The following is a 26282-nucleotide window of genomic DNA, read 5'->3' on the forward strand; positions in this document are numbered from 1 at the left end:
GTGATCTGCCCACGCGGCAGAGCGCTGCTCTGGTAGGAAGGGAGTGAGGACCGACCGGCGCTGCTTACACGTGGCACTGCTCACGCATGAACTGTAAAACGTGGCGCTGAGCAGGGAAGGCACACGGATGCAGAAGGCCACCAGGTATGCAACTCCACTCATGCCTCACGCCCAGCACAGGCAGAGCTCCAGGGGGAGGGAGCAGGCCCGAGGGTGCCCGGGCGTCCTCCCGAGGTGCCGACCGTGGCAGCGGGTGCCCGGCCCTGGGAGTGCACTAAGAACCACGGCGCTATATACACCTGCAGGGCTGCTAAAAATCACAGGCATGAGCACCAAGGAACTGAACAAGAAAGCGAACCAAGGTGACCCAGTAAAAACAACCCAACACGCACATGCATGCGCACGCAAGCTGCCCGGGCGGGGGCTGCTGGGAGCCCCAGGGTGCCCCCTGCTCACTCTGAGCAGCTCGGCCCCGTGCGTCTCCATGAGCCACGCTGACACAAGAGCTTGTCTTCCACGGGAGAATTCTTTATTGCACAGAAACTTCGCCAACCCCTGAGACACTCCCTGGGTTTCATGTTCAGGTGAGCACAGAGCAGCAACGACATGTGAGAGGCAGCACAGCAGTCACGGTGCACATTTTCACCACACATGGAACGTCTGATCTACCACAGGATGGACGGATGGGCAGGCAGACACGTGCAGACAGATGGATGAATGCATGGACGGGTGGGTGGGTGAGTGCGTGGCTGGCTGGCTGGCTGGCTGGATGATGAATGGACAAACAGACAGCAGATGAATAAACAGGTGAACAGATGGGTGAATGGATGGGTGGACAGATGGATGGAGGACAGATGGGTGGATGGACGGACACACGGATGAGGGAATGAGTAGCAGGGCCTGGGGAGCACAGTCCTTGGCTTCACTCTGAATCCCCAGCGGCAAACCAGCGTGCGGCTGGGGCAGGGCTGCGGGAAGTGTCTGAGGAAGGCCATGTCACATCTGGCTCAGTCACAGGCAGGACACTAAATGCCACCAGGGCCATCAGCCCAAACTCCCCCAGTAGCTCCCCTTCTACACTGGTGACGGCTCAGACCCTGTGGCCCCCCTGGAGCACCCTCTGAGGCCAGACAGCCACGGAGAGAGGCCAGCGGTGTGCACCAGGTAGCCCGGCCCCGCCCTCAGGGAGCTTCTCCAGGGAAGGGACCTGTCTCCTTGGAGTTCCCTGGCATCTGCATTCCCGAGGCTCCCGGGGCTGGAGGGCACCCTTGAGGGCTCTCTCCTGTGAAGACCGCCCAGATGCAGCCCCCCCTGGGGCTTTGTGGGCTGAAGAAAGGCCTGTCTGTGCAGTTCCAGCGTGGGTGTCCAAGTGCGTCCTCAGTAACGGACACCAGAGCAGGTGGGCTTCTGGAGTCCGAGCTGGGAAATAAATATTAGCGCCTCAAGGTCACAGAGGAAGACCCAGCAAGGACAGATGGGAGCTCCAGGTCACACAAGCCCACGTGCCCTGCACCACAGGGTGGGCCTCTGGGACTCAGGAGCGGGACCAGCATGCACTTCCGCTGTCCCCAGGGCCAGCCTGGCCACTGCCGCCCTCTAGGCCCTCTTCCCGTCCAGCTCCACCCAGCAGCATCTCCTGGGCAGCTCTGCTGTGGCTTCTCCCACAGCACGGTCCTGATCCTCCTCTGTGTCCTCCGGTTCTTCGCCGCGGATCCTCTCCTGAAATCGTAAGAGAAACGACAGAGCATTCCAGCTAATGCTGCCTAACTCCCGGCCTCCCCGCATGCTCACATGCAGGACCCGGAGCCAGCCAGCAGGGGGCGCCATGCCTGGTGCATCCGCAGCTGTGAATGCATCTCTGCTGATGGGGACTAAAGGGAGGTCCGGCTGGGGACCTGCGAGCGAGAACAAAGCGGGGAAGCGCTGCTTTAAAAGTTGGGGCTCAAGACTATACTTTCAGGGATCATTTCTATAGTCCGTTAAAAGTTGGGGCTCATACGCTTGCACGTGCAGACTTCCTAGACACGGGCCCCGGGCGTTATATCACATGGGACGGATGCTTCCTGTGTCCTCTAACAGCCTTTGAGGTCTAAAATCAAGGTCAGGGATCAGCAAAGAAGCAAAGCACATGCTCTCCACTCTGTGGCCCAGGAGGGTCGCAGGTGAGCCTGTCTGTTCACTGGGAACACGCAGGCCCTCCCCTGAGAGGGATGGCTAGAACAAAGGTCAGTTGCCGGGCAGCTCTGCTGAAAGGCTAGTGCTTCTAGCCTTTGATGTCCAATCTGCTATCACAGAACTGCCCACTCTCCAAAATAAGCAGTATTTCCCAGTAAGTACAACCGCAAGTTTGGGATTTGAAAATCATCGACTCTTCAGGGATTCAAGAGCAAAGGCCCTCCCACGCCAGAGAGTGTGTGTTATGGCCGTGACCTTGTGGGAGCTGGCTTCTGGCTGGGCGGCAGGAAGAGGCTCGTGGAGCCCCATCACTTCAGAATCGTACAAAACCCTGGAGAGCAGCAGGCCACTAAGAGCTGGCTGGGACCGTCCTTGCCCGTGGTCTGGTCTCCCGTCCTCACTCTGGGGCACACGGCAGTCACTGCCCACTGCCACATGCCATCGTCCACCATCCAGACTGGAGGGGCAGATGGGAGGAGGAAAGACAAGCTTGTCTGTGCTTTTGTTCTGCTGGTCCGTGGCAGAACCTGAAATTTGGACTTTTCAGTTGCGCCACCACGGTGCAGGGTGACAGCTGACTCCCACGTCCCTGGCTTTGTTCAAGCTTGTCTGGCCAGCGAGAGAGAGGACCGTGTGAAGCCTACTTACACAGGCACAGAGCAGAGTTGCCGGGCCTAAGCCAAGGGCCACTGCCACAGGGAAGCCCAGAGCCGCGGTGTTCAGGGAGCCCGCAGCCCGCCAGGCCAGCACAGCACGAATACTGAGAACAGAGGAAGTGGCCCGAGGGGACAGGTCCACCACTGTACCTTGCTGCCCTCCCCGTTCCTGGGCTGCCTGGGTCCGCCATCCTGAGACGTCTGCCCCGGACTGCTCCTGGCCTCCTCCGCATTCCCTGGGAGAGCTGCCTTCCCCGAGCAAGAGAACGGGGTGAGCAAATGGGGGTGGCTCCCGAGGAAGCGGACAATCGACAGATAAATAACCTGCTGGGGACCCTTCCTGAAGCGGCGGGCGGTCCCCTGATCAGGGGGACCCAGTGCCACCCTGTGGACCTCCACAGCGCCCTCTGGAGGGTATGGGACAGGAAGCAGTGGTTCCACTCAAGCATTTCAGAGCTGGAATGTTTCTCTTCTCTTCCAATTATCCGGGCATTAAAAGGAGTCAGCTTCCCAGCTCCGTGCTGAGCCCTGCACTTTGCTCACTGGAATTTTCACTCACAAGCGAGCCGGCACTTGCACACGTTAATGCAGCCTCCCTCCCCCGCTAGCAAAGCAGCCCCAACTCAGAATGGGACCGCTGTCCTGGCCCCTGCACCTCCCCGCCCCAGTCATCATGTGGAGGTCGAGGGGCAGGGGTCAGATCCCGAAAAAAAACTATGCAGTCTCCTGAGTTGAAAATACAAATGAAACCCATTTTTCAATAAAAGGACAAATACATTACTCAGTTGTTACCTATATAAGTACATTTTAAAATCTACTTCCAGACTTTGCAAGTCAGCAAAATTAGGGTGGCAACGACTCTCTGTAAGTACTTAAAAACACCAGAGCACTTGCGTTCTCCCCTAGCGTTTTCACAGGAGGTGGCATGAGCGCCCCCATGCGGCTCCGCGCGGAAGTGCAGCCTCGGGCACGGGCTCAGAGCTCCCGGCCTGGCACAGAGTTAGTGGTGACGCATCAAATGAATGAGCAAATGTGTGAGTGAGTGAGTGAGTGAGTGAGTGAGTGAGTGAGTGAATGGATGGATGAAGGAGAGAATGCATAACAGAACGAAGTGGATAATCCATTCTCACTTTTCTATCTTTCCTGAGGTATGAAGTTGTTTTCATATGTGTATATTAGCAGCTAGTAAGTGCGTACTTGTATTTTAGTCCTAACCATTGGAAGTTCAATAAGTTTTTAAACGAATGCACACATTTGAACTCACAGCTACAAGGACCTGAGACCATTCAGGTCAAGGGCAAACAACCTTGCCAGGCGCAGTACATGACAGTGGCCACTAGAGGGAGACACAGAACCTCTCAGCAGCCTTAGGCACAAGATGCCACCCAGTTTGGAGGGGCCCCTCTGGGCCCTCGCCAGAACAGCCCCTACCCCCAACACCGCTGATACGGCTGTGCTAAGTAACGCCCAACACCGGAACGAGCTGGAGCAAGGTTAGAGGACACGTCCCCACCGCCTGCTCCGATATTTCACTCCTCTTTACAGAAACACTCTCTGGCTTTCAATATTCAGGGCCCATAGAAGAAAAACATGTTCCCTGCAGATGACAATCGAATTTATCAAAAACCCACCTGGGAAAAAAGTACCACTACAAGCTGAAGGGTAAAACACTTAAAAACTTGCAAAGCCGGGCGCACTGGTTCCGCCCCGGCTACATCCCTGTGGCAGGGCCCGGACGGCCCAGGGCGCGCCCCCCCCCACCCCCACCCGGCAGAGAGCCCAGAAGGACACGGCGCTCGCTCCCTGCAGGCCGCGCAGATGCAGCCCCGACCCCACCAGCCAGGTTTAAAAGGCTTCCCATGTGGCCGAGTGGGGCGAGAAAAACATGTCCTACAAGCCCAGTAAATATTTCCAGGGCCATTATAAGCCGCAGATGCCGCCAGAGGCAGAATCTTGCAAACTTTGAAAGACTTAATCCACAAACGACGCTGCTTGGAAAATACATTTTACAGCCTCTGACGAGAATACCAACTTCCCTTCGGAATGCGGAACGTCCACGCCTTCCGACAACGATCAAAAGCCATCGGCCCCGCTGGCTTCTCTGCTCATCTCCACGGCACGTGAAGCTGCAGGAAACCTGCAGAGGACACTCGGAAGGAAAAGGACAGGCCACAGGGCCAGGAAAGCGGAACAGCTCAGGGACGCAACCGCAAGAATAACTGACTCATCAGAAACGAAAACCCAACTACGAGGCCCGGGGAGAGGAGACTCCAGAATCTGCCCCTGTCGGGTGTCCTGTGGGAACACCGAAGGGGCCAATCCTGCGGATTTCTGAGGAGAGAGGTGCAGACTAGAGACGGCTAACCCATGCGTGCGGCTGCAGCCCGCACTCGCCAACCTGAGGAGAACCTGGGGCGTCTCCACGGACAGAACTGGACAGAGCTGCTTGGCTGGGACCACCTGAGGGGGTTAAACCTGGCCACCAGCCCCGGGGGGGGGGGCAGAGATGGGGGGCCTGGAAAATTGTCCCCATGCATACAGGGAGTAAAAGGGCAGATTTTTTTAATGGCAGAGTTTTCATAACCTAATTGTACCCTAATTATAATAATGGCCCTTCTTCCTTCAAGGGACTCGTGCATGCTTCTGGAACATCCTCCATCAAAGTCCCCTCGCTGGCTGATTGGAAGGGAGCTGAGGAGTCTCAGGGTGAGCGGAGTGGCAGCCCCGGTGTCTGACTTCAGCATGGTCTCCTCTGAGCAGACAGCACCCTCCACTCGAAGTAACCACCGCCCCCCACCACCCCCCACCCCGTGCCCTGCAGTTCTCGAGAAAAAGCCAGCTCCCCGATTCTGCGGGAACATCCTCCGCCTCAGCCCGTGGGGTTTCCATGTCACCCCCACAGCCTGACAGGCAGGCCATCAGGGTTTTCCGTGCCCGGTCAGGGAGCTGCGGCCCCCGAGACACCAGGCGCACACGGGGCTGCAGGCCCTCTGGGAAACTCCGCACACCCCCAGGGCCGGTCAGCTCAGCGCAGGGCCCCCCCGGACAGCCCACCTCCCTGCGTTNACTCGAAGTAACCACCGCCCCCCACCACCCCCCACCCCGTGCCCTGCAGTTCTCGAGAAAAAGCCAGCTCCCCGATTCTGCGGGAACATCCTCCGCCTCAGCCTGTGGGGTTTCCATGTCACCCCCACAGCCTGACAGGCAGGCCATCGGGGTTTTCCGTGCCCGGTCAGGGAGCTGCGGCCCCAGAGACACCAGGCGCACACAGGGCTGCAGGCCCTCTGGGAAACTCCGCACACCCCCAGGGCTGGTCAGCTCAGCGCAGGGCCCCCCCGGACAGCCCACCTCCCTGCGTTTCTCACTGCCTGTGCCACAGGGCAAGGCCCATAAGGGCCTCATGAGGATCGCGGGCACAGCCCTGCGGGGGCCTCCTTCCCCAGTGCCTGGCCGCCCCACTGGTCGCTGTAGGCATCTGAAGAGGCCTGAAGCTTTCCAGCTGGAAGGCACCGTGGTAGAACTAGAAATGGTCGCTGTTCTCATCATCACACTCCAAGGCCCTCTTCCCTGTGGCTGACAAAGGTAAATCAGGTCGGGACAGCACCGGACACAGACAGGGGCTCAGATCCCAGAGAGAAAGGCGGGCACCCGCCCTGGCCAGCGGCAGCTGCAGGGCCCACCCTTCCCATCCCGTCCCGGGCCCTCCCCTTTAGGGCCAGTGGGCAGCATCCCTCTGCAGCGGGGAAGACAGAAAGAGCCCCTGGAGGAGTGACCTGGACATCCAGAGGTAACTGCTGTGCCGCCCTGCGCCACCCTCTGGCTACTGGAGGGTCTTCCCTCCCCCGCCACACCTTTGGCGTCACGCTAATGCCCCCCATCCAAACCCCACCAGTAAACCCCACACTGAGGACAGCGCGTGTCTGTAACAGGGCTGCCCTTGGGGACAACGATGTCCCCATATCCACCCTATGCTGCCCGTGAACAGGGCCAGGTGCTCACCTGCAGAGCATGGGGCGTGGCCACTTATTTTCCCAGAGGACAGGGGCAGAGGGGCGCAGGGGCGCAGGTCTTTCCAAATGGCGTTTGTAACTGACGCCTGCTAGGCAGGGGCGCTCGCCTCCTTCCCCGTGACAATCCTGTGCTGCTTGTCAGCAGGGCGCCCGCAGGGGGTTCAGACAGAGGCATGTTCAGGAGGGGAGGTGGGGGGATAAGACACCCCCAGCCAGGTGTCCCTGCTCCCTCGGCCACAGCGAGCCTACCACCCCTGCAGGGGCGTGACTCAATCAGCAGGCGTCAATCTGCACCTCGGTGACCCCCAAAAACGGTGAGACCAAAGAGGGCACTCTCGGACGCCAACTCACCATCTGGAAGGCGTGACTGTCGAAGCTGAACCTGCAGCCAGATGCTGTCCCGCTGGCCCCAGGCCCCCGGGGGCTCCACCTCCCACAGGCGCCCCCGCTCCTCCGGGTGGGCTGACAGGAACTTCCTGCAGACTGTGGGAGAGGAGTCCCCCTGTGAGTCCGGCAGGCCCCACACCCGGCACACAGGCCAGCCCGCCCGGGCCTCTGCTCCGACCCACGCCACCCTCCCTGCCCTCTCCTCCCCACCCCACATTCCTCTGCTCGGGCAGCCGTACCTCAGCACCACGGGCAGGCGGCTGAAACAAGAGGCCCTTCCTCACTCCCGATTCTGGAGCGTGGAAGTCCAAGATCAAGGTGTCGGCAGGTGTGCCTCTCCCCTTGGTGCGCAGACAGCCACCTCGCGTCTGCCCTCTCGCGGCCTCCCCCCACCCCGAACCCATCTGCGCCCCTTAGAAGGCCCTCTTCTCACCACCCCATTGGACGGGGCCTGCACGTACCACCTCACTTCACCCTAATGACCCTCTGAGGGCCCTGTCTCCACGCACAGGCACACTGGGGGCAGGGCCTCATCGTAAGACCCGAGGGGCCCCCAGTTCACCCCGCAGCATCGCCCCACCTCGGGCCCTGCCCCTCCCACCCCAGGGCCTCCCGGCGCATCCTCTGCAGGCACCATAACCCAGCGACCCCACGGCCACGGGAGGCACCGCAGCGGAAGTGCTCCCAGCCCCACAGGTGTCCACCGGGGCCCCATCACGCCCTCTACAGGCACGTCCAACCTGGNAGCACACTGGGGGCAGGGCCTCATCGTAAGACCCGAGGGGCCCCCAGTTCACCCCGCAGCATCGCCCCACCTCGGGCCCTGCCCCTCCCACCCCAGGGCCTCCCGGCGCATCCTCTGCAGGCACCATAACCCGGCGACCCCACGGCCACAGGAGGCACCGCAGCGGAAGTGCTCCCAGCCCCGAAGGCGTCCACCGGGGCCCCATCACGCCCTCTACAGGCACGTCCAACCTGGGACACAGAGCAGGGGGGACCTGCAGGGCTAGGCGCTCGGTGTTCCCAAGGAGCCAGCCGAACTAGCAGAGTGCTGGAGGGGCCGTTCTAGTCTCCTGTCTGGACAAATGTAACTTCACGAGCACAGGGAGGGCCAGCTTCTAATCTAGAATTCTTGGACGACGTGCAGTGTTGCACCACACTGCGCACCACCCAGAGCACTGGTCCCCAGCTGGCAGCCCCTGACACGGCAAGGGGCCTGTGCACACCCACCCCCGGGCCTCACACTCCACCCACATCCCCCCTGCAGCTGCCGCGGGGTCCGAGGATGTGCGAGCTGCTGGCATGGTCGGCTGCCAGGTGCACAGACCCCGGGGTGGAGCCACTCAGGCCCTGGGCACCCCTGGCAGGAATGCCAACGGCCCGGTGCTCGGGGCTGGTTCAGCAGGAGTGGCCTGCACCCAGGTGGGAACCCCGCTTGGAGCCCCCAGACCCCAGACACGGAGAGAGGTGCAGCTGCCCGCCAGAGGTCCCTAAAGCATGGGGCCCTGGGCAGGCGGCCCTCTCACTCAGCCGGAAGGCAGGCCCTCCGCTGCCAGGCCGCTCACCCACGTACACGGCACTGCCTACCCCCCAGTCCCTGGGCACCCTGCGCCTCTGGCTCTTGGGGGAAAATGATGAACCTCGAGCTCCAAGTGCAAGGGCAGAAGCAATGGGGGCTCAGCAGCCGCTGTCTGGGTGCTGCCTCTCCCTCACGTCGTGGAGCTTTGGTTTCTATCATTATTTCTCGGTTTCAATTTGGTTTCAGTTATTTCTCCGGCTGGGGAAGGGTCGGCCCTTGCAATCCGAGCACCGAGTCCCGTTTGTGCTGAAACACAGGGAGGTCTCTCCGAAGGAAGAGGCGCATTCCAAGGGCCTGCCCCCTGCCCACAGTCGCCCGGATGCACGGGGGGTCCATCGCTGCTGCCCAGGTGATTCTGCCCAATGCAGGTGGGCGTACCTTGGTACATGGCAGGAGAGATGGGCCGACTGACGCCCAGGGCACTGTCCTCGAAGAAGGTCTCACAGAAGTCCCGCAGCATGGCCGTGCCCAGGCCTTGGCGACGGTGTCCCCTCCTGACAAACACGGTGTCGAAGACAGGCAGCAGGTAGCACGCCCCTGTGCCATCACCGCACAGGCTGCCTGCAGGGAAGACAAGCAACAGAGACCGCCGTGCGGGCCTGTACCCGTGTGGCCGCGTCCACACCTGGGGCCGTGTGGGAGCAGACACTGACGGCAAATGGGCAGCCCCTTGGGGTGCAGGAGACTCCCCAAATCTGATCCGCGTGATGACCACACCCAACGCTTGAAACTGGCTAAAAGTCACTGAATCGTACAGTTTTGTGGGACATAACATTACATTGCGATAAAGTGACTTTAAAGGATACCATGGCTTGTACTAAAATGCTACTTAGAAGATACCGTTCCGTGTGGGGAAGGAAATACAGCACATTTCCAGAGGAGGAGCCCTGCAGGCCCCCTCGAGGGGTCAGGGGAGTGTCCCCAGCAGTCACTCAGGTGCCCTGTCCCCCCGTGTGAGGGGACCCTGTGAGGAGAAGGGCACTTTACCCCCCTCTAAACACGCCCAGTTAATCACAGAAAACAACCTCACACACCTCAACTAAGGGACACCCTATACACACCCTGACGGGTGCACCCCCGAAGTGTCCAGATCAGCTCCCTGGCAGAGAACTGAAGCCCAGTGGGTTTGAAGGGGGAGCATCCCGGGACTGACCCCAGCAGAAGCCAGGAGACCACAGAGTGGTAAACGGACAACTCAGACTCGGTCCCCATTTAAATCTTCGGCTCTTTCCCACACCACCTCGTACCCAAAGGAAAATGTTTTCAAGATATACAGTGATGAAGAAATGCTATCTACAGCGTGTAAAGAATGCTCAAAGCCAAATAAAAAAACAAGTGACCCAATAAAAAAAACGGGGAAAATATCTGAACAGACACTTCAGCAAAGAAGACGCGTGGCCAGGCAGAACACCGGATGACTGTGCGAGAGGCAACTGGACGCCTGATCACCGTGCTGTACACCTGACACCCACGCTGTGTGCTGACTGTCATTGAAAACAAACCTAAAAAAATTTTAAAACTGTGAAAGCAAGCAACTGCAAAGAAACTCAGAGAAGAGACCAACCCCTTCGGCAAACGGGTCCTCCACAGTCCCTTCTCGTCCTCGCCCAAAAACGCTGTCACCCCAGCCTGCTGCCCGCCCCCGGCTGGCACGGCCGCCCCGCCCCCCCTGAGGTGAGGTCCGTAAACCCAGCACCCAGCCTGCCTTTGCACCTTGGCTCCGCTGTCAGCAATTAGATCCATCCTGGGGGCCAGTGGGTAACATTAAAAAACAGAAATGAGAAGCACGGTGCTCACAGAGTCGTTCTACACCGTTCACGGCGGCAAGGTTCTTACAGAGAACGTGCCATGGCCTGAGACTCAAAGGGGCGTGAGTGCAGCCCGTCTGCCGGTGCAGCGAGAAGACCTCAGGTCCATTTCCACGGCAGCTGCGTGGGCGATACCCACTGGGCTCGGAGGCCCTCTCCATGCCCCGCACGTGCGCAGCGACCTCTCCGCCACAGGAGTCCGCTGCCCCTCACCTTTCGCCTTGGTCGTGTAAAATCCAACGGCCGCGCCGTCCCTCCACAGGACTTTGGCCTCCTCCTTCCCAGAGTGAGGTAAAAAAAACATGTTGTCGTCGTCCAGTCTTCTCTCCAGCCTTCCAAAAATAACAACGTTCAGGATGAAAAGCACAACCCTCTCCCCAAACGACTGAACCTTTGAGGGAAAAAACAAAAAAGGACCAGGTAAGATGAGAGAGGAAAAGTCAGAGTTTTTGAGATTTTTTTTTTTTTTGTCAATGTATGGTTGCCTCTTGTGTGCCCCCTGCTGGGAACTGGCCTGCAACCCAGGCATGTGCCCTGACTGGGAATCGAACCTGGATTGTGTGGTTTGCAGGCCCGCGCTCCATCCACTGAGCTACACCAGCCAGGGCTGATTTTTAGAGATTTTTTTGGCACTTGGTGCCAACCCACACATCGGAGACAGGGGTGCACTCCAGGTCGCCCCGGTGCCAGGGCCACAGCAGGTGTCCGCCTCTCCCTGGTATAATTATCCATGCTGGGTTTCATGTTTAATACGTGGCCCTTAAATTTGTATCATCACCACCACCACCATCACCATCACTTCTGGCTGTGGCTTCTCTGCCTGGATGGGCTGGGAGACCTTTGGCAACTTACAACCTCCTCGAGCCTCCGTTTCCTCGGCTGGTCAAGGAGCAAAGCCCCCCACCCCCACCCCACACGATGCCCGAAACCTTTGGGTGCTTTTCAACGGCTCTGATGAGAAAAAGAAGGCAGCTTGCAGAATCCTAGCAAATGGCAGAGTGCTCAGCGCCAGTAAACTTGTTCATTGGCCCAGAATGTAACATGTTTCACCTTTATCTGGAGCCAAGTCTGAGAGGAGAGGAAGATTTGCGAAAACCACACCGGCTGACTTGGGGAAGCCGCCCCGACACTGTATCACAGACAGCGGCAGCCGCATCCTGTCCAGACCGATTGAGAAGGGGCCGGTCACGAAAATGTGATCGGTACAATGTGGGAGGTTGTAACTGTCAACTAATAAAAGCGAAAGTTGAGGAGCCAAAAGAAGTTGGACCCAAGAAGGAACACACCAAGGCACATCATCATTACATTAGCCAAGACTAAAATGAAGGAGAGAATCCTAGAAGCAGCAAGGGATAAGGGGACAGTCACCTACAAAGGAGTTCCCATCAGACTGTCAGCAGATTTCTCAAAAGAGACCTTCCAGGCAAGAAGGGGCTGGAAAGAAGTATTCCAAGTCATGAAATCCAAAGACCTACAGCCAAGATTGCTCTACCCAGCAACACTTTCATTTAGAATGGGTGGACGGATAAAGTGCTTCTCAGATAGGGTCAACTTCAAGGAGTTCATCATCACCAAGCCCTTATTCTATGAAATGCTAAAGGGACTTATCTAAGAAAAAGAAGATAAAAAATAGGAACAGTGAAAGGACAGCAAACTCACAGTTATTAACAACCACACCTAAAACAAAAGCAAACCAAGAGGACAGCTAGATCAGGAGCGGAACCATAGAAATGAAGATCACCTGGAGGGTTAGCAACAGGGGAGTGGGAGGAGGAGAAGGGGGGAGAAGGCACAGAAAATAGCATAGATGGTAGGTAGAAAATAGACAGGGGGGAGGGCAAGAATAGTAGGGGAAATAGAGAATCTAAAGAACTTGTGACACGTGGTTATAAACTAAAGGGGGGGAAGGGTGGGGGAGGAGTGTGCAGGGTGGAGGGGAATGAAGGGGGAAATAGAACAACTGTAATGGTATCATCAATAAAATACATTTAAAAATTTTAAAAAAAGGAAAGTTGAGGGGCGAGGCAGGAAGAGAAAAGCAGACTGCATCTGGCGAGAGGGAAGTGTTCCATCAGAACTGGCAGGAGGGAGGCAGACGAAGGGAATGCATCTCAGCCGCCTGCTTCCTCCCGGGGCGGGGGGTCCAGGGCGGGGAACTAGCGTGTGATGGGCTGAGGCCTCTTGGACGAGTTTCTGAAAACACACAACGAAGACCCAGTTCTAACCCCTCAGTTAGGACCACTAATTACACTAACAGGAAGAACATTAACACGGCCCATTTGGGGGGGGGGGGTAGGTAGGGAAGAAGAGCTGGCTAAGGAACAAAATGGAATCGAAAGAAAAGACGTCAGCCCGTAAGTTCCGGAAAAGGACCGGGGAGCTGGCCCCAGGACGGCGGGGGCAGGACAGACCTCTGCAACGTGGCGCTGTCCGTGGGAGGAAAGAATGACCCAAGGGCCTCTGTGCACAATTTGGGCCACGTTCTCAGAAACTGGGGGGGTTTCCTCATCTAAATTCCTTCAATAGCAAAGCAGACCCTTCCTAGCAGTCAGAACAGCTGACTAAGCACCACCCGGCCCCCCTACAAAAAGAAAAAGTCTGAGCCCTGGCTGGCGTAGCTCAGTGGATTGAGCGCGGGCCTGCGAACCAGACGATCGCGGTTCGATTCCCAGTCAGGGCACATGCCTGGGTTGCAAGCCGGTTCCTTGCAGGCTAACTACCAGCAGGGGATGCACAAAAGGCAACCATACATTGATGTTTCTCTCCCTCTCTCCTTCCCCTCTAAAAATAAATAAATAAAATTTAAAAAAAAAAAAAGAAAAGAAAAAGTCTGGACAGCCCCCTAACTAATCCATCAGGCAGCCGCACCCAGACATCGCTGCGCTGGCCAGCCCCCAGGCCACCGTGGATTTGCTGGACTCCCCCTCCCTCCCTCAGAAGGAACCAACTGTGCCCACACTCCGAGCTCAGACTCCCAGCCTGCAGGACCGTGGGGTGGCCCAGTTCTGCTGTGTAAGCCCCCAGTTCACAGGGCTTTGTGACGCAGGCCTGGAGTCAAATCCCCAGGGGCAACCTGATTTAAATTATCAACCCGGTGACGGTATCAACCCGGTGACAGTACGATGACTTTGAAAACCCCCTTCGCAATGTCCATTTCAAATGAGGCCGCCTCACCTTCACCAGCCCTTCTCTGGCAGGGTCCGAGGTCCTCAGGGCATCTTCGGTGGCCCACCAGGACCCCTTCAGGTAGACTGCCACGACTGAGGAGGAAGCCGAGAGGAGAAGATGACTTGCACGCAGCCCTCGGTCCCCAGAGGCACGGTCTCAGCAGCCACTGCCGCCACGCAAAGGACACATCACACGTGGGGAGAGCGGGCACTGTCTCTAGAGCTGAAGGGTGGGGAGAGCACCCACCGGGGTGCAGAGTGACCACCCTCGCAGGGAGGGGACCTCACGGACGTCCTCACAGATGGCCGCTGTTGGCCCCAGGACGGGATGCGTCCGATGCTGCAGGGCCAGCAAGAGGCACGCCAACACTGACAAGTTCCAGGGCAGGGCTTCCTTGTCCTTTCCGGCCCTGGTGTGTGTCCCCACCGAGGCCTTCCCAGCTTTAGTAAACCCAACACCACGCAAGGGCCTCTGTGAGCCCTCCGAGAGCGCCCCCCACTGGAGCGGTAACTCCTTACAACAGATGGAGAGACATGGGCCCCTCAGGGCGTCTGGAGTCTACAGCTGACATTTGCATTCACTCTCCTGGCCACACTCAGGGGCAGCGCAGAGGGAGGGGGGGCAAGGGGGGGCGCTGCACTAACAAATGACAGCACGTACCCGCTGTGACAGGGCCACGCAGACACATGGAGGGTCTTCCCTGCCCTAAGAGTCCCCTCTGCTCCTGCTACAAACCCCTCCTCCCGCACCCCCTGGTGTCCACAGCCTCAGCCGGTTCACCTCTCCCACCACGTCCTGTAGTTGGAACCGGCCCAGCTGGCCCTTCCTGGGACGTGCGCCTGCACCGTTGTGCGGGGGCAGGCGGAAAACTTCGCTCCTTGTGCCCCAACAGTGGTCTGCCCTCCACCAAAACTGCCTGCCACTGGGCAAGTCGCAACCCTGAGATGATCCCCCTTGGCGGGCAGGGTTGTCAGGAGTTCCTGCGATGGATTCCACCAGCTTATCGATAATTAACTCGTACAAGGGGCTTATCAATCAGCTTCGACCCTTCTCACTGCCTTCTAACCACGCACACACACAGCCCTCACAAGCATACCTGCTCCGGGAAATTCACAGGGGAACCAGCCACCACGATGCCCGCCGTCCCAGCTGAGACCACACGCAAAGCTGCCAGGGGGATCGATGCGCTTAGAAGTCCCGTGCTTAAAGCCACAAGAGGGACATTCATACGTCGTGTCCACTTTCAAATGCCAGATTCAAGGGCACAAAGTGTGAGTAACACCTGAGGCGCTTTCTGGAAACCTCGCCAAATCGCAGCTACACAACACAGCGCCCCCAGAAGTTTGGAAAACTCTTGGACATTTTATTTAAAGCGTTGTTACGTAGGAAAGGGCCAGACTGAGACTTCCCGGGGCTTATGAATATTTACTATACCACATTCTTGAAAACAACCAAGAAATTAAGTACCGACTTAATCGGAAACAGATTTACAAGAGTCAGTCATATGCTTACATTATGTAAACCAGCTAAAGACCTATAAGCAGAATGTTACGAAATGCTGAGAGAAGGCAGGGGGAGGGATGCTGACATGTGACACACGTCCCAAGGGACATTTCTGGGGTTTCTGACCAGGCCTTCACTGGGGAGTCCCTGGGGGCACGCCTTGTTACCAACCCATTGCGAGTCCCCACCCAGGGGTGGAGTCCCAAAGTCAAGGCAAGGCTGAAGGCCTGAGACTACCACAGACCCTTGGCTCCTGGAGACCAAGGCCTGGAAGTGGATGTCCTGCGCCTTGACCGGCCACCCCCAGCCTCGGGGCCAGCACGCCCGCCACTCCCAGACCAGACAGCCAGTGAGGTGCTCTCCAGGCTGGGCATCGGCAACGAGGGAATAGCCGGCCCATCGGGAAGGCTGCCCACCCGGGGCTGCGAGGCAGCTGCAGAGCAGGGCGTTTTCAGAGTGGAAGCCCACACTTAATCGCAGGGCGCACGGCAGGCAAACTCCAGGGCACCGGGCAGGGGCGGGGTGGAGAGCTGAAGGAGGCCCCCTTTGCAAATTGGTGGGGGAGACCTAACCCCCACACTTGCGTCAGATGTATCCTTTGAAGGGGCTCACTAATTAAGGGTTGGTTTGGGCTTTGTGTTTTCTTTTTGACTTCTTACTAAAAAGGGCATAGGTGATCATTGTGGGAAGTCTGTAACATACAGAAAGGTGAAACAGAGATGAACTTAATAAATGGGATAGAATTTAAACTGGGACTCCCTCGGGGTCAGAGACCTGTGCCTGGGGCCCCCGGTACGCTGGGCTCAACGTGGATGGGTGGACCAGAACCCTCCCTTCTCCCCACCTCCCCAGACTGGCAGAGCTGAAAGCCATCACAAGCGGTCTCATCACCAGGTGAGTCACCGCCAGAAACAAACAGGTGAGGAAGGACAGGTGAGTCACCGCCAGAAACAAACCCCATCCAACCATCACCAGGCACAAACCCTCTACCCCGCACGGCTGCGTGGCCCTGGGCCAGTCACTTGACCCGTGGAGACCTCCTCCTTCCCTCTGTCCCAGGGCAGTTGCGGGGGGGGGGGGGTGGTAGAAGTGGTCCCTGTGCCTCCCAGGGCTGTGGTGACACTCCAAGCAAGTGTCACCCTGTGCGGACACCCTGTGTGGGCAGCACGTACGTGGGGCTCGTGACAATGGTTAACGTCATCCCCGAACGCAGGCCTGAGCCCACCTCTGCGGGCCAGGGGCCGTCCACTGTCTTCACTACAGAAAGAGTCCACATGTGCCACTGAACAGAAACACTGCCTCGCTGTAGCGCGGAAAGCCGAAAACAGGTCCCTTCTGCCGGATGTGGTCGGAAGTCCCGCATCCGCACACAGCCGCCATCTCCCAGGTGTTTGCTTCCATGAGTCCTAAGCACTCAATCTGCAGCGCGTTTTTTAAATCCATCCTCATCTACCCACCTGTCTTCGTGTCCCGGGGACTGACCAAGACCAAGATTTTGTGCTGAGGCTCGTCGCGATGCACCGTGCAAAAGCAAACAGAGGGCGCCTGGAGTCTAACCTGGAAAAGACAACGAGATCTCCGTTTTGGTCTCGCAGCGCAGGAGGGCGGGGGGGACATCTCTTCGCCATCGGCCATCACTGAAAGGTCACTGTCACACCGAGGGGGGTGTGGCAGGACGCAGGCGACCTGAAACGGAAAACTTACCCGCTCTGAGCCAAACGCAACGGGTGCCCTGGCAAAGGCTCTGCCGTCACCCGCCCGGCCCACCTGTCCCTTCTCTCGTTCACCTGCCATCTAGTCAGGGGCAATTCCATACCCACTCGGGCTCTCCCTTCCTCGTGCTCCCTTGGGTCTCCGTCTGTGACAGCAGAGGGCCACGCCTGCCACGCCGGCCCCCGCCGTCATCCAGGGGCCACTGCATGGACGGGCCTGCACACCCAGCATGATGCCACTCTGGCTGCCTGCTGCCCTGCACAGAGAGCCTCGGTGTGTGCTCACGAGTGACAGGAGCGACGGGCAGCATGCCTCTCTCAAGTGCCCACAGGCCGAGCCCTCTCTTTGACCGTCAAACCCATGGCTCCCGGCTCCCGGGGCAAAGGGTCAGCACATGCCAGGGCAGAGGCCGATTTGAAAACCAGGGAGGGTACAGGAGAACGAGAAAAGAATGTGCGGGCCGAGTGAGGAAGGCAGGTTGCTGGTAAGTCTACCGCAGGCCCCGCAGTTGCAGGGAACTGTTCCTTCACACACGAGCTGAGGCCCGTAAGCATCTCCGTGCCCTCTGATCTTTAAGTCGCCTCCGGGAAGTGTCCGCAGCTGGCCCTCCTGTAGCCACCGTTACGTGAGGCCAGCTCGCCCAGCAGATGGCAGTCACAGAGCTGTCACAAACCACACAGACAAAGAGCCATGCCGACAGGAAACAGGCATATTGCAGATAGCCTGTGTTCAGACTGTGATCTGGGTGTCCAGGAAACTCACACAGACGCAGAAACCGAAGGGAGACACGTCGGGGTGTTGCCAGCGCTCGGCGGTGGGTGATTCCATTTGCTCTGGCCTTGGCCATCGTTCCCGAATCGTTTACAATGAGTGTAGGCCTCCGTGACCAGAAAACTCAGGGAGTGTGACTGCATTTTAAATGGGACAGGACCGCTGAGAGACTGAAGACAGAGTAAACGGTGAAAAGAGAAGACTTTTAGGAAGACCAGAGTGAGGGGCTGTGATATGGCCGTTCTTTCTGTTTGGAAAAATCTCTCTGGACTCACAAAGAAAACTTGAATCTGCTCAAAGCAAAAAGGAGGTCCCACCCTGTCCCAATGTGGGCTCTCTCAGCCTGGTAAGGGGCAGGAGATCGCTGCCCGGGCCTGCCAGGAAACCAAATAATTATCTCCATAAAACAGTCTTTAGAAGGGGCGAGGAAAAGAGGCATACTGTTATCCCAACATTTCTGGCACATTAAAACCACTCAATTTGGGTAGCTGTCTTGTTTTATTATGTTTTTGCTAATAACGCTGAAATTATTCACACACTGAGCATACACTATTTTAGGTTTCTTTAAAAAGTAATGCAATCCATAAAGAGTTGTGAAATAGAAGGTGATCGAAACTTCACCCGTAAGTCCTGCAGGGCACACGTCACCACAAGCCTCGGGTCACCTAGTGTTTCCCATGCTCCCTCCAAGCTGCAGCCCCCCAGCTCCCTTACCCCTAAGGGTAAGTAAGCCCCAGCCTGGACCACAAGCTTGCTTTCCTTTCTGTCTCAGCCACCACTAGGGGGCGCTAAGAGCGTGCATGGACAGTGGCCTCCTCTGCACAGGAACCTGAGCAAACACCCAGGGGAGAGGGACTCTTCCAGTCGATGGCAAATCTCAAGGAAGCCGCACCTCATACACTGGGCAGACCACTGTGTCGTTCGCTCTGGAACAACTCTGGCACAGCGAGACGAAACCCTCTCCTCCTCAACCAACTTCGACGCCCAGAGAGCAACAATGTCTGGGCTGAGTAAAAAATCTCACGTGTGCAAAAGCAGAAAACCTTGTCTCCTTCGACAAACCAGCCTCGAAGCTGAAGGAGAGGAGCCTGGCTCAAGTGCGATCCCAGATTCACATACTCTTTTTACTCACTGCGGTGGGGAAGAAAGATCTTAGAAGTAACACAGTGTCTAAGTTTGACCCCCAACCCGCCGGGCTGATAAACGACTCCCATCCCCCTCCATTCCCTCCTGGTCCAAGTTCAAATGTAGTCTTATCAGTGCTCAACGGGGCGATGGCTGCCACTCATCCCGAATCATGCAAATCATCCCAATCACAAAATTTTAGAACTGGGCCAACCCTTAGAGACCAAGGCCTTGTTTTACAAATGGGGAAACTGAGGCCCAGCCAGGCATTATATACAATATCTCAATTGACTCTCATAACCACAGTGCAAGGCCAGCTTCGTCACAGCCCCAGGTTTAGAGATGAGAGCCCCCAAACCAGAGAGGCTGAGATACTTGCTCAAGATCACACAGCCAGGAAGGGGTAGACGTGGGCTTCACACCAGGCTGCGTGGCTCACTGCCTGGCAGGACTGGGCTCCTCTGTCAGACTTCAGAGGCCTGGTCCAGGATTCCTTCTGCTTCCCAAGGTGGAATTAGTACAGTATTAGTCACGGCAGAAGGTATCTCCTCTGAAGCCGTACTAATGTTTCATTCGCATCTTACGTTCGAACGAGTCAGATTTTTCCGAGATCTCCGGCAACGAGGAAGAGCACCCGTACCTGCTCCCCAGTGGGAAGGGAGAAGACCTCTGACGCGGGCTGCATCCCTGCCCTTAGCTCGGCGTAGTACGCCAGGGCGGCTTCCCGGTACCCGTCGGGGTCGTCTTCCAGAACGTCCACGGGGTAGCCGCCTGCGAGGGGAAAGAGAAGGCAAGACGTGCTATATCGGTCGACTCTTTCGTTAAAGGGGAAGCCACTTACTTCTTGAAGATGTTTTTAAGGCATCCAAACGGACACTTGCTTTCAAAATCGTGTTCACCTATTTTTTTTTTAAATGAGAAAGAGAGAAACAGCGCAGCAGCAGGCAGCAGAGGAAAACAAGAGTTTCCCAAGGGGAGGACTGGCACGGGCCCCATGGAGGTGGGAGGCCGCACTCGGACCCACTGGGTCGGCTGCGGACGCCTCCTTTCCATGCCCAGACCGCCAGGGGGCTTCCCACGGGGTCATCTGCAGGGGCCACCTGCCCCGAGACGAGCCGGTTAGAGCCTCTGACAAGACGGAGCCGAGCTGAGATGTACCCGCCTGCATGCGCGTGCAGTCGGCTGAGATCGGCCACTTCCCCTCTGACAGGCCCGCATTTTGTAAGAGCATTTCCATGTCCCAGTTAGTGAGGCTTGTGACACTACACACGCAAACTTACAGCATCTCTTCCTGACCGCCATGCTCTTGGGGGAAAATCATATCCTGACATAATCAGGTACATTGACAGCACCCGATTCGGCCGGGCAATGGCAGCTGGTTTTCCCCGAGATGCCTCTGGCCGGCACACTCCCCGGGCAGGGGTGGGGGGCCTCTGTCGCCCCCTCCCCTTCGTGGACTCAGCATAGGATTCAACTCTGGGCATCCCATGGGTGGAGGAGGCGGCTGTCTCCCTCCTTCCTCGTCCCAGGCCCTTCCTCTCCACTTCGTCCTCTCTCCACACACACACACACTGTCAAGGAACCCCTGACTCGCCGTCACTGCGATGAGCCAGCCGCAGGACATGACCACCCGCAGGCCAGACCCCATGGCTTCCCGAGCGCATGCACTGAGCCTGCTGGCTGCCCGTATGGTCTCTCTCCTACCGCCCGTCCCGATGCTCTCAGTTCAGGGCCTCGGGGGCTCCCATGGTCTCTGCACTTGCCCCCAGTCCCAACCACCCCATCACAGGAACAATGAAGCCGGTCTCCCTGCGCCCAGGTGCCCGCCCAGTCGGCAGTCACTCCAACGTCCAGGTGACGACACGAGGCCTGGAGAGGAAGGCACGGGGCCAGGCGGTGGCAACGCCAGGGCCTGAAGGCCTGTCTGATTCCAAGGCCTGTGTCAAACACGCAGGTTGTCAATGACCCACTGAAACCATCCCCTGCACCCACCCCTGAAGTCCCTGTACACGTCCCTGGCTCCTCATGCCTTGCCCTCCTCAGGCCCATCTGAAAGGCCAGCACACCCGGGAGCCTTCCTGGGGCCCAGAGAGGCAAGGTCTCGGGAAGCCACAGAGTCCTGGGTTCGAGTCCCAGCTGCCTCCAGGATAGGAGTTGGTACCCCTTCCCCGCTCTCTGTCCTGCAGGACCTCACAGGCCTTGGCCTTGGCCCTTCACTCCCCCCACCCCCGGACCCCAGAAGCGGAGGGTTCCTCAGGGCACCCTGAGAGCAGCCTCCTCCTCTCTCCGGTCCCACGCGCCACCCCCCATGCCTTGCCCATTTGGAAATCTGGGCGGTGGCTCAGCTGAACTGTCTGTTCAAACCGTTCATTTCACCTACCTGGTCAAGTGCCCCCCTTCCCCGCCCACCACAGGTATGAGAGAACACTTGGTGCCCACCCAAACACAAGAAGGAGGGCAGACAGGGGAGAGGGCTGTGCTGCCCTGGTCCTTCACCAGGCCAAACACTTGCCGAAGAGACCCACAACCATAGCCCCCTTGCTCACAGTGACACCAGGAGCAACCGCCCCTTCAGGGGCAGTGACACCCCTGACGCCACTCTGCAGGTGGCCCCGTGGGAGGGGAGACCTGCACATCAGGCCCCGCCCTCAGCACACTCGGCGAGGATGAGGGGTGACAGAGGAGCCCCATCAGCCAGCCCCGTGGAGAGGCTGGGTGTGGCTCGCTGAGGCCCCTAGTGACAGGGAGGACACTTTGATCATACTGGCTTGGTTTCCCTGAAGAGGCACAGGGCAGGGACACCTCACCCAAGACCACTGGGCCCAGAGGCCTGGCTGCCCCGGGTTCCCACAGCCTGGCAAGGGCTGCCTGGCACTGGTCTGGGTGTGTGTGGCTGGGGGAAACGCAGAGGACGCATTTGCTCCTTGCACACCATGGTCATTTCCCCGTCGTTCTGCTGCTGGGCTGTGGAATCCCCTCAAAGAACCTAGTGGATGGTATCCTGAGGGCACCCGGGCCCCTGCAGGCGCCACTGCCTGGCCGGGCCAGAAAGGGGCCCCTCGGGGGTCTCTACGCAGGAAGTCCAGCAGAAAGGATCCTGAGAGTGGGTGCCATGGGCCTGCCCTGGGGAGCCGGACCCCACCGACCAATGGACTCTCCCTCCAGGCAAAGGATCCCTGAATATCTCGATGCCCCCACGTCACCCACATTCGGTTCCCCTTTAAAGTCCGGAAGCGAGGCACAGACCCTTGCACCCCGTGCACAGGGCCTGCTGCACCCCAAGCAGCTTGAGGGCCAAGGGGGAGCCGGGACTCTCAGCCTTTTGGTTCTCATTCGTGCTCTTCCTTCCGGGGACGTTCCCCCACCAGAGCAGCTCAGCGGCTTCCCTCTTACGCAGAAAATGTCCGGGTTAGCGCTCTGCAACCTGGGCCGGAGGGGACAGCAGCGGGAAAGGTGGGAGAGAGGGGGGCATTGGTGCCAGCCAGGGAGGGGGCCCCTGCCCTTGGGGGAGAAGGCCCCCCAACCTTAGGGAGTGCATGCACGCACACACACACAAACGACCCTACCTGCACGCCAAGGAGGAAAGAAGCGCCCCACCCACCCCCCAGGCCCCAGGGGCCCGCCTGGGCAGCGCAGAGGGGCCAGAGGAAGTAAACAAGTCGGGGTGTCTTAGCGCAGCACTCGCTGGAGGCCGAGGCGGGCCACCGGCTCTCTGTGTGGTGATGGAAGGCAGACCCGGACACGGGCTTCCAGATGTGGAGCGCTAACAGGCCCTGATGGCTTGGACTGAACAGGAAATATTTCTCCAAAGCCAAAAGAATGCAATCTTCTCAGTACAGTGTAAAATGCTTTTAGGGGAAAAAAGGCCCACGGTTGAAATGATAATTCACTGCAGGCTGTAAAGAAATGGAAATCCCCAAACAAACCCCAACTTTAAGAATTCATTGTAAGCATATGTCGGCTGCAGTCACCCAAGAAACAAAGGCATTCTTCTAGGAAAAATATTTCCATCGTACCAGATCTTTGTCGCGAAGCTTGAGCTCCCAGGGTTGTTTGAAAGGCATGCCACACCCCCCAGCCAGGCCCGGCCCCGCCCCCGTCAAGGACCGGCCAGCCACTGCTGGGGAGGCGGATGGGGCCTGATGCTTGAGGGCTTTCCCAGCATCCAGCGGTCCTGCCTATGTAAACAGCAACGCCAGTCAATAAGACCCTCACAGGGGTCAACGTCCTACACGGAACCATTGATTAGGGAACTCTCTCATTGCAGCAATGCACAATTTTTCTCACAGACAAAACATAATAAAGTCATTTGAAATTTCACTCTGCCCGCTCTTAGAACTTCACTGGAGGGCTCCGCCTGCCGGTAACTGCACGACACTGTGTCCCTGGAAAAGCTGGCTGGAATCACGTGACTTTTTAGTAATGGGGACTGTCATTCCAGAATTGCAAAAAGAACAATTCTTTTGCTCACGATGACGTGTGAAAAAACTCAAGGGTGCAAAATTATAAAACAGCGTTTGGCTTTTGTTTCTAAAATGGTGAGGAGTAGCTATTGCTTGTGCAAAATGTTTTATCGTTTGCTTTTATTTTTTATAAAAGCGGTGTGTTTTCCCCTTGGGAATTTGATTTTCTTCTAAGAGGAACTTCTTGTAAGCAGGATCCTCGTTCCAGAAGAAACCTGTCATGTGCCTGACTGGGAGCTCAGCAGGAAGAAGAGGCCGGCCACACTGCTGAGAGGCGCGGGAAGTCACGGAGCGGGTCTGAGCCCAGAAACTCCGCATGGCCAGGGTGCAGGGTGGGGCGTGCCAGGAGGAGACTCCCAAATGCCACCTCAGTCCCTCGGAGTTCAGGCCCAGCGACTCACCAGGGCCCCCAGTCTCTAGACAGGCCCGCATTTCACTGTGCCGTCGTCCGACCCCCAGAACCGTGTGTCCGTCCATGTGCTTCAGGAGAACGCAGTACTCACGGATACGAACTTCACCCTGCGCCCCTAGAGCATTCCGCACAGGAGGCCGGAAAGCTGAGCGCCTCTTTTAACTTAAAGTAGGGCTGCATCTATTTCTTGTGACGACGGCAGAGCTGGTGCGAGCTGTGGGAAATACTCCAGTACCCACCGCTGCGCGAGGCAGTGCCTGGCTTGCACCCAGTGCCGTGGAATCCAAGGCCTGGGTGCCTCTTCCTGGGGCTTTCCCCGCCTTAGGCCAGCGTTCCCGCGAGGGTGCCCTGAGGAACAGGAGCCCCACAAGCCGTGCAGGGGAGGGGCCTCTGGGGCTCGGACCTTGCTGCTTGGGGGGGCACAGGGCTCAGAGCCTGTTGGCAGTCAGAATATCCAGAAACTCTTCAGCAATAGGTTTTGCTTGGCCCCACATCTATGTCCCAAACTTACTTGACTGGGGACCCCTTGCTCCCAGACACTGGCTGGCAGAGGACAACACACGCCTTAGAGAAGAGGGCTCTGAAATCCTGCCGGGGCGGGAGGACCCCCGTGGCCAAACTGACAGCAGACCCGCAGGGGGCCCTGATGGACGGGGACCAGGTGCCCGCAGAGTGGCCCACCACACAGACAGGCAGAGAACAGAAGGTGAAGCAAAGACACGCCGGGCTATTTTCGTTGGTCTTTGAAGAGCATCTAATTGCCAAAACGTTCTTAGCGAAGAATTGGAAAAAAAAAAAGTTGGAAGACAGAAGGCAGAATATGTTACCATGTCTTGAGCAGATGAGCACAGCCGTCAGAGAGCAGGCAGCTCAGGGCTGCAGGGGGGAGCGGGGCAGGCTGGTGCCGCCGATTGACAGGCAGCCTGTTGCTCCGCCATCACACACTTCCTACCGGCCAATTTGCAGCTTGTCATTGCCTTGGCTGGGACCGAATCCCTGCTCCCAAATCTGAGGCGGTGAAACGTGCAGGGCACTCTCGGTGCCGCCGGCACAAAAGTGTCTGTGACCCTAACTGCTTCTGATACGAAGGTCTCCCCACCGGAGCTTCCGTGAGTCTTCCTGTAGGCGAGTGACGCGAAGATGAAACCCCCAGAATCGTGCAAAAGGGTATGAGGTGGGTCTGAAACACACTGTTCCTTGCGCGTGCAAAGGGATGCCACCCCTGGGGACAACTGGGGCAGACAGGAGGAAATGCATTCTCGGATGTCTGCTTCCTTGATGAACCGTAACAGAAGAGGGGCGCTTTCTGACAAAAGGCAGGAAGGTCAGGCCTTCTCGCCCCTGAACTTGAGCCGCTCCATCCCACGTGGCCATCATTGTGGGGCCCTATTAGTCAGACCTTCAGCAGGACAGAAGAGGGCTTGGCGCATGTGCAGGAACTGGGAGAGCCTGACTCTGTGTCCTGAATTTAACTGACCAAGCGCTCGTCAAACACCGAGCCCTAGCAACCACAACACGGGCACGCAGGGACGCCCGGCACGGGCGGAAAAGCTGCAGGGGACCGACCGTCCAGAATGGAGCAGGGCCCCACCCACGCAACACATGACGGGAGAAGGGAAGTCGCTCCTCCCCTCTGTGCTTCCACCCACTAGTCACGGAGTCACGGCTCTCAGAGCTACCCCACCTATGGGCTCATTCTTGGACTTCCCATACTTGCCCCTGGAAGTCCCCTCGCTGCATGTCCCCTCACTGCTGTGCTGTGAACGGTACAGCCCCTGAGAAGGAGGAAAACTGGGCCCCTACCTGGCCGCCCAAGTAACAAGGGGGTTGAAAACAGACCAGTCCCCAATCTCCACACCCAATTCTAGAGCGTCCCTGAACGTGCACATAAAAACTGCCATGAGATGGTTGGCACAAACACTGCACATGCTGGAATTATCCCACACAGAAGACACAGATATTAAATACGTTAACAAAGTTTACGCAGGAAATTGAGAGGGCCGAGAATTTTCCGGCTGCCCACCAAGATTCTAGGGGAAAGAAAGCAGGTGTTCTGGGAATGAACGTCTTAAACAGCCAGCGAACTGAAACACAGATGTGAAGAGATCACCCGGCATGCAGCACGGAAAACCAGAACAGGCAGAAAACATTCAAGGCAGGTTAAGGGACCTGGACAGCAGAATGACGAGGGCCAGTGACCACGTAACTGAAGTTCCAGGAGGAGAGAAAAATTATGAAAAAAAAGAGCCAAGATTTGAAGACATAAAAACTGAATCTTTTCCAGAATTAATGAAAGACATCTACCCTCAGATTCTGGCATCTCCATCAACCCTGAAGCAGGAAAAAGAAAAAAGAAAAAAAATCTCACCTAAACTCACTGTGGTCATCAGACCGCCAAAGAACAAACAGAAAAAGGTGGCGGTAAAAACAGCCGGAAGGGACACCCGGACCCTCCGGGCCAGGCACACCACCAGCCGCCTCCCCGCTAGCTAATGTGGCCACGTTAAAGGCA

At 57.7% G+C, this 26282-nt stretch overlaps 1 protein-coding gene across 5 annotated transcripts in view; it reads right to left on the reverse strand.

The window, feature by feature from the left end:
- Positions 1 to 507: 507 nt before the first annotated feature.
- The window catches only part of LOC118992012 (protein FAM169B), a 31489-nt gene continuing 5714 nt past the window's right edge, over positions 508 to 26282 (reverse strand). The window contains exons 1-9 of one of the 5 annotated variants that reach the window (XM_037053710.1): positions 20176 to 20738; positions 19536 to 19666; positions 16744 to 16843; positions 13790 to 13875; positions 10829 to 11006; positions 9186 to 9368; positions 7193 to 7324; positions 2982 to 3080; positions 508 to 1719 (exon numbers count right to left, since the gene is read on the reverse strand). In XM_037053710.1, coding sequence (XP_036909605.1) covers positions 1535 to 1719; positions 2982 to 3080; positions 7193 to 7324; positions 9186 to 9368; positions 10829 to 11006; positions 13790 to 13875; positions 16744 to 16843; positions 19536 to 19666; positions 20176 to 20197 — 1116 coding nt within the window. In that variant the 5' untranslated portion in view covers positions 20198 to 20738 and the 3' untranslated portion in view covers positions 508 to 1534. Of the gene's footprint in view, positions 1720 to 2981; positions 3081 to 7192; positions 7325 to 9185; positions 9369 to 10828; positions 11007 to 13789; positions 13876 to 16743; positions 16844 to 19535; positions 19667 to 20175; positions 20739 to 26282 lie in introns of those variants that run through there. The other 4 variants (XM_037053711.1, XM_037053709.1, XM_037053713.1 and 1 more) reach the window with 4 other exon arrangements.

The sequence above is a fragment of the Sturnira hondurensis genome, unplaced genomic scaffold (assembly GCF_014824575.4).
Source record: "Sturnira hondurensis isolate 20B ecotype Veracruz unplaced genomic scaffold, ASM1482457v3 Scaffold0007865, whole genome shotgun sequence".
NCBI classification, from domain to species: Eukaryota; Metazoa; Chordata; class Mammalia; order Chiroptera; family Phyllostomidae; genus Sturnira; species Sturnira hondurensis.